Source organism: Daktulosphaira vitifoliae, unplaced genomic scaffold (genome assembly GCF_025091365.1).
Source record: "Daktulosphaira vitifoliae isolate Bord-2020 unplaced genomic scaffold, ASM2509136v1 Scaffold_1, whole genome shotgun sequence".
Taxonomy (NCBI): domain Eukaryota; kingdom Metazoa; phylum Arthropoda; class Insecta; order Hemiptera; family Phylloxeridae; genus Daktulosphaira; species Daktulosphaira vitifoliae.
This window is the reverse complement of record NW_026099572.1, coordinates 69,889,213-69,896,771: the sequence shown is the minus strand read 5'-3', so window position 1 is coordinate 69,896,771 and position 7,559 is coordinate 69,889,213. Positions and strand designations below refer to the sequence as shown.

The 7,559-nt window shown below is 24.4% G+C and overlaps 2 protein-coding genes and 2 long non-coding RNA genes across 5 annotated transcripts in view; 2 read left to right on the top strand and 2 right to left on the bottom strand.

Moving 5' to 3' along the window:
* The window catches only part of LOC126894158 (uncharacterized), a 55,839-nt gene that overhangs the window by 16,719 nt on the left and 31,561 nt on the right, over window positions 1-7,559 (top strand). The gene's annotated exons all lie outside the window — the stretch shown is intronic.
* On the bottom strand, window positions 1,148-3,134 carry LOC126894165 (uncharacterized). Of its 2 annotated transcripts, XR_007701329.1 has the most exons (4): window positions 2,429-3,134; window positions 2,133-2,252; window positions 1,620-1,696; window positions 1,148-1,341 (listed from the first exon to the last, which is right to left on the bottom strand). It is a non-coding gene; the product is annotated as an uncharacterized LOC126894165 (long non-coding RNA). The 2 variants fall into 2 exon arrangements; XR_007701330.1 differs by having other exon boundaries at window positions 2,133-3,134.
* Window positions 3,259-7,559, bottom strand: part of LOC126894166 (uncharacterized) — a 14,875-nt gene continuing 10,574 nt past the window's right edge. Inside the window, exon 4 of the long non-coding RNA XR_007701331.1 lies at window positions 3,259-3,530. This is a non-coding gene — a long non-coding RNA (uncharacterized LOC126894166). The remainder of the gene's footprint in view (window positions 3,531-7,559) is intronic.
* On the top strand, window positions 4,647-5,953 carry LOC126894163 (uncharacterized). The gene is made up of 3 exons (XM_050664972.1): window positions 4,647-4,812; window positions 4,931-5,127; window positions 5,511-5,953. Exons 2-3 carry the CDS (start codon window positions 4,957-4,959, stop codon window positions 5,694-5,696), a joined length of 357 nt encoding a protein of 118 aa, XP_050520929.1. The 5' UTR covers window positions 4,647-4,812; window positions 4,931-4,956; the 3' UTR covers window positions 5,697-5,953.

Below are 7,559 nucleotides of genomic sequence, written 5' to 3'. Positions count from 1 at the left end.
AAAAAAAAAAAAAAAAAAAAAAAAAAAAAAACACATCATAGTAAAACCAATACCTTCTCAGCTTCGCATCGAAGCTAAAAATATAAAATAATTTTTCGTCGTTATTAAAACGTATGATTCATAATTTTTACTATTGATTAATAATAAATAATTTTATGGAATACCTTAAAATTTTCGTTTTAAATAACAAAAAAAAATGTCTTTATACATTTTTTTTTCAAATAGTTATGACAGATTTTAATAAAAATACAACACGAAAAACAGACACTATTTACACTACAAAAACATTTTTTGTTTAACTTCAATGGCTTTTGCACATAGAAAATAAGGTGTGGGGACTATTTTTTTTAAGTTAAGTTAAAAAAGTCCTACTTTTTTATGAATATGTAAGCGTTGAACAGTGTTTATAGACAAGTAAAAATGAACGGAAAATACATAATGTATTATAAAAAAACTTAGTAACTAATAAATCAATATTTATAGTGTCAAAAACTTAATAAATCCACATAAATAGGCTCCACTTGACCATTCTCTAATATAAACATTAATTGTTGTAATTACAAATTTATTAGAAAATTGTTTACATATTGTACCTATGAAATAAATAATTATGGTTATTATAATCGAGTAGCAAAGTTTTTTTACTACTGAAAAATTATAAATATTTTATTGACACTATTTCTAAAAAAAGTAGTTCGCTTCCAATACAACTAAATAAAAAGTAGCGTACTATAGTAACGTCCCTACAGCTAATTCCAAGACTGTATAATACATATATATAAATAATTTATGTTAATATCAAATCCTATTTTAAGTTACGCAGTTATTTTTTATTGAAAACTTAGGTTATTTTGATAGTAAAATTGACAAAAATATAAAGTATGAAAACGAAAAATTGTATGAAAATTATGATATGTTACCATTAGTTAAATAGTAAAAGAAAAAAATACCTATCTGTAGTGTATAGACGTTTGCGATCTTTTTAAATTTGACATATTCTTATTAATTCCTTTTTTTTCTCTTAGTAAAACTATAATTTGTACAACTAAAAATAATTTTATTTTTATTGCTTTACGGTTCTTAGAAAAGCTCTAGATTCTTAGCACAATAAATATTAAAAGTTTTATAAATATGTATTTGTCTATACTGGAGGCTTAGATATTATGATAGAAAGCTAGAGAATCTAGAATTATAGTAATACAGAAATTGAACATAATAAATTACATTCCAGGCTTTATTAGTTTATTTGAAATAGATAATTAAGATCTTTAACAATTAAACACATATTCATTTTCATAAAGATGGCCAGGGTGAATGGATATTTTCTTTATATAGAAGATACTGCAAAAAAATAAATAAAAGTTTAAAAATAACTTAAAACTACAATGGGGCCTAGCAAATTGAGAACAGTGAATAGTTTAAATCGTATTAGTTGAAATCCATAGTGATTTAAATAACTAACATAAAACATTTCGATATAAAGTAAATATTCTTTTAAGATAGTTTTAGTAATTCTTTTTTGAGAAGGTATTTTTTAAATTGAATAAAAAAAAACCCCACTAAATATGACTGCAATATACTGACTCTAGTAAATACAGAAATAAGATTAAAAAAATTACTTTTGGATATCTTTGAGATAATTTATTAATTCTGCAGCACAACTTTTGTATCTATCCGGGATATCCTTTATTCTCATCTAGCCAAAAATAAAAATCATTTAAAAAGTTTACACAATTAAAGTCAAGTAAATAAAAGTTTCTGAAATATTTTCATCAAATAATGAATGTTCATTAAACAAATAACAAAAATAAATATTAAAGTACAATACAGTAGGTAAAGTGGCGTTGAGGAATATTTTTAATTAGTATTGATTGATATCTGACAGTATTTAAAATAACTTTTGTAAAACGTTTCGATACGTATTTTAAACATGTTTAAAAAAAATTTAAGATTTAAAAGACCAAAAAAAAAAATGAAATGATTTTTGAATATAGAGTTTAATTTCTCATAGAGGACAAGTCACTGGAACGTTTTTCCTTTTTTTAATTATATATTATATTATACAAGTTTTATTTGAAATAATTCAAATGATTTATGCATTCCGTTACTAAACAAATAATGACAAAATTTACCAATATACCAAAGTTGTATGACTTTTGGCTTTAATTCCCGATAACTCCTAGAAATCAAGATTTCGTATAATTTTTCATTTTTCATGTTAATGTAAGTTGTACTTATCTTAAATATTACCACTGAAAAATAAATTTTGATTAAAGCATTATTCAAATAGTTTGTCCGGTGTATCATATCCACTAAGAGCTCTATGATTATCGACTTTAGAGACCAATTAATCATAAAAAATAAGTCATCAGAAAGTCTTTCATTTTTTTTAACTTCTATTTTTTTAACACGCTTATATTAGTTTCACCTGTATGTATGTATGTATGTATGTTTGTAACTCTCCAAACGCCACGCGTTATCGCATATTCCGTCGTCTAGACTAGACTGTCATAACGCATTCACCCCTCCCCACGCCTCGCTCACCACACGACGGCACACTATTCCTATAAAAATTTATTTTTAGTTATCGTACCCGTACACGCGTGCTTGTCATCAATTTTATATATATATAAACAAATTTTTATTTTGACTGACCAATACCGCCCGCGTCTAATGCGCCTTACGTATATATATTTATATATTCCTACCACCGTTTATACCTCAGGTATAACGTTAGTCCGACCCGCCCGCCCACAAAATACGGTTATACCTAGTGCATGATACGTTTACGTACTTAAGTCGCTTTACTTGTATATATATATATTCTAATTACTATTAAAATTTATTTATTAACACGCTTTATTTTAATTAAGAGATATAAAGTATTCATTCCGATTACGAGGGATGATTTCCGTATCGTCATTTTTCGTCACTACCTGCATGTTCCGGGAGTGAGTAATTTACGCGCCTACTGCTTTCTTTGGATGTGGTAGCCGTTTCTCGGACTCCCTTCCCGGAATCGAACCCTGATTTTTCGTTACCCGTAACAACCATGATATTGATAGTAATTACTATCATAATATGAAACTAAAAACTAAAAAATAAATATAGTTTAAAAAACTAAAAAAACACGCTTTTAAAGCACATCGAACTAAAAAGTTAAAAATAATTTTAAACTTATTTTAAAAATTATTTTAAAGTAGGTCAAGTTAGAGCAGAGAAAATAAATGATAGTTACAAAAAAATATCTTTTCAGCTTTGCATCAAAATTAAGACTTAAAATATAGTAAAATAATTAAAATATGAATAAGAAATTTCTTCTCGTACGGGGTGACTAAAGTGATGGGATCCTTGATCTTTATTGAAACTAAAGGTGATTAATATCAAAGGAGTTGAATATTATTTTAACTTAAAAAGAATTAAGAAAAAAAATGCAAATATTCATTGTCATAGAAGGGTTGGAATCTTGTACCCCAAGTGCGTAAAACACAAGTTTTACCGACTCAGCAACCGTACGTTGGTTCCATCGACTATAAAAAAGCAAAAAAAATAAAATAAGTTTAACTTTCTATGCTATATCAATTTTATTTATATAATATTTATGAAAATCTATGTATTTCCCTAGTCAGTTATTTTAAAATATAATAAAATACAAAACCCAGAATTTTAACACAAAAAAAGCATATTTTTGAATACGGTAGTCATTTTTACCATGAAGATAAATCCAAAGGTCAAATATTTTTTATTCAAATTAAAGTATATTACATAAGCTTTAATTTAATAAATATATAAAAGTGTCCTTAGATGAATACCTAAGGTATTTATATTAAAAAAAATTATATTGATTCGTTCATTTTTAAAAAAGTTATGGCAATTTTTAGTAAAAAAAATTAGCGATTATTAAATTTGTAACTTTTTGAGGGATTTCCCCGTTTACGGGGAATGAGAGAATTGTTTTTAAATTTTGAGGATAATGTCTTCGACTAAGTATAAATTGTGATCTTTTGACATGTTGTTCATCAAAATCGGTCTAGGGAGAGCTGAGATTGAGCGTTCATTGACCCCCCCCAAAAAAAAAAATCATAGAAAAATTTATACCTTCTCAGATTTGCATCGAAGCTAAAAATATGATTTCTAAAAATGCATAAATTATTTTAAAAGATCACAACGAAATGTAAATTGTATCGAAAGTTATAAGAGTTGGTATGAGTTTTAGGAACGGATTAAGTTATTCAGGAATAGTGCCTATAGTGACATAATAATTTTTATATATAAATACAAAAACTAATAAGTATAATGGACATTACTTTGAGTAAATTTCTATAAATTTAGTACTAATTATAAACAGTTTCATTAAACAACTATACTATTATATTTTGATGAGAAATTAAATTATCCCCAAATCAATTTTGTGTCTTTGATCTCTACGTATATACATAAATAACTCAATATTTACCAAAATATTTTGTCAATACAAATTATCCATGTAATTCTAACTTAATAATTTATAATTAGATCATACAACGAAATTTCACCATAGCTCTAGTTATTTTATATCGTATAATTGACTTGCTTGAATTTCTAAATTAAAAACAATTTAAGATTATTAATAATTGTTATATAAATAGGTAATAATATAAAAAGAGACCTGATTTTTTTATTGTTATTTACAGAGATTGATATACATTATTTCAGCTCAAAATTGGAGGACAGATGTAGGAATATATTTATTAAAATCTCAATTGCCACGTATTTTTCTTCATAATTGTTTTCACGATAAAAAAGTTGGACTTTCTTTTATTGATGGAAATGGTAAATATTTTATATAAATAATGTCTTATGCTAAACGCTAGATTTTGATTAATTAAAAATTGATTAGTTATATATTTTTAAAGAATATTAATTGATTTGAACATTTTAATAATTTCAGGTTCAGTAACCGGGCATATTATTCTAATGATTTTTGAATACATTTTATCATTGAAAGAAAATAAAATCACTATGGAAGATTACATTAATATAGTTGGACTTAAAGCATGTGAAAAGCAATATGAAGATAAGAATTGTGTGGATAGATCTCAAGTTTGTGTAATAGGATTACTAAAATACCTTAAAAAAAATCCAAAAGTAAGTTTTTTAAAAACACAAAAATGTAAGTTCATTATATAAATAAGTTTTCCAAGGAATGGATGGAAATAAACATTTTAATTTTAATTAAAGGTGGAATAATTTTATTAAACCATTTATATTTTACATTAATTATATATTTTTTTTTGCTCATCAAATGTTTACAGCCTTTTCACCAAAACTTGGGTCAGTCTTAATTCAGTTCAGACTTATTTTATGGATTCATCTATTCAATTTAAAAATTAGCTATTATAACAATTTATGATAGTGTTTAAATCACCATCAGATTTAAGTCAATATAATATCAACTATGTTTTGCTCTATTTATGCTAAGGCCTAGTTGTATCGGGATATTTATATATTAAATTCTTTTTTTTTTGCAGTATCTTCCATATGAAATGAATACACAAGATTTCAATTTTCTTGACATATCCTGTAATAATGATGAATCAATTAAAAATAATCCTTCTTTAGAGGAAATACCATATTTTGAGGATTGTGAACATATAATTGACGTATTTAATGAACATGATAGAGAAATTTGGAATTCATTTAAAATAAAAGAATAATATTTAATTACTAAATGAACATAATCCATATGTTTTGAATTCACCTAAAGAAATTTAATAATCTATTAAATTAAAGATCATGTGTCAAATAGAAACAGAACTTTATTAAAAGTTTAATTATAAAATTTCAACTAGTTTACTAATTTTTAATTTTAATTTATAACTTCAATCAATGTTGTTTAAAATATAATATTGTGAAAAATATTAATTTATGTATTAAATTTTGGCATCTTAAATAAACATAATAGTTCAAATAATTTTTCAGTATATATTATTTTAGCTTCGATAGGAAGCTAAGGTATTGGTTCNATGCTATAATATATGAACATAAAAAATATATAACAAAAATAAAATAATAATAATAATAAAAAAAATTATCAATATTATTTTTATTTCGTCGAAAAATTTGATGATTTGATTAAATTCTGATGATCTTGATAAAAACTTTGATATTTATTGAATTAAATTGCATTATATATATTTATTCAAATTAAAAAAATTACGATAATACATTAATACTTCAAAATAAATTGAAATGAAAAATTAAGAACATTTTAAACAAACCCATTTGTAAATAATAAAAAATATAAATAGATACTCTATAGCCTATGCGTTAAATATATATATAATGCAAACAAAATAAAGTTTTAATAATAGTTCTTAAAAAATGTAATTAATTACAAAATTTATATGCAGTCTAAACGAAAGTAAAAAAAGTAACAGTTGATTATAATAATTAAAAAAAACAACTTGTGTGTCCCATAAAAATACTAATATATTCAGGGGCCTTTTAACTGTTGGGTGTGGTTTATACAGTTCACTAAAAAATTATTTAAAAAGGTCACCATTAATATAACTGAGATATGAAAGTATTTCTCAGAAAAAATGTAACAACAAAAATATTTAGCACTAGTATCACCTTCTCTAATGTAAGAGTTTACTAAAATTCATCTATTAGCTTCGATGCGAAGCTGAGACGGTATTAATTTTACTATGATGTGTTTTTTTTTTTGTGTCTGTATACGCTCAATCTCAGCTCTCACTGAACCGATTTTGATGAAAAATTTGTCAAAAGATCACAATTTGTATCTAGTTGAAGACATTACCCTCAAAAATTGAAAAAAAATCCCTCGTTCCCTGTAAACGGAGAATATCCACCAAAAAATTACAAATTTAAAAATCGCTAATTTTCGATATTTTTTCATTTTTTTTTCTTAAAATTGCCCTAATTTTTTTAAAAATGGCCAAATCAATATAATTTTTTTTTTTATAAATACCTTAGATATTTACCTATTATTTTATATATTTTTTTTACAAATTTGACACTTTCCCTGTCCACAGAAGGGTATTCAAAATGACTACTTTTTCAACATAACTTTTGAAAATGTTCCGGAAAGACTGACACTTTTATATATATCTTAAATTAAAGCTAATGTAATATACTTTAATTTGAAAAAAAAAATTGACCTCTGGACTTGTCTTCATGGTAAAAATGATACCGTATGCAAAAATATGCTATTTTTTTGAAAAAATTCTTGATATTATATTTTACATTTTTTATCATTATGTTGCTATAAGTTTTTTAAAAAATGCATGAATCAATTCTATTCTTTATTGACAAAAACTTTATATATACCTCTTTCATTCGACATACTTTTTTTTTAAATCGGACCTTTTCCCTTTATACAGGGGGGGTGCAAACCTTTTAAAATGCGTATAGAAAGTAGAACATTTTCAACTTAACTTTTGAAAATGTTCCGGAAGGTCTGACACTTTTATATATATATTAAATTAAAGCTTATGTAATATACTTTAATTTGAAAAAAAAAAATTTGACCTCTGGACTTGTCTTCATGGTGAAAA

Bases quoted from the DNA above. Each gene is read 5' to 3' on its own strand.
- LOC126894163 (XM_050664972.1), top strand. From the start codon at position 4,957: ATGATTTTTGAATACATTTTATCATTGAAAGAAAATAAAATCACTATG. The intron at 5,128-5,510 runs GTAAGTTTTTTA...TTTTTTTTGCAG, and splicing joins ACCTTAAAAAAAATCCAAAA to TATCTTCCATATGAAATGAA.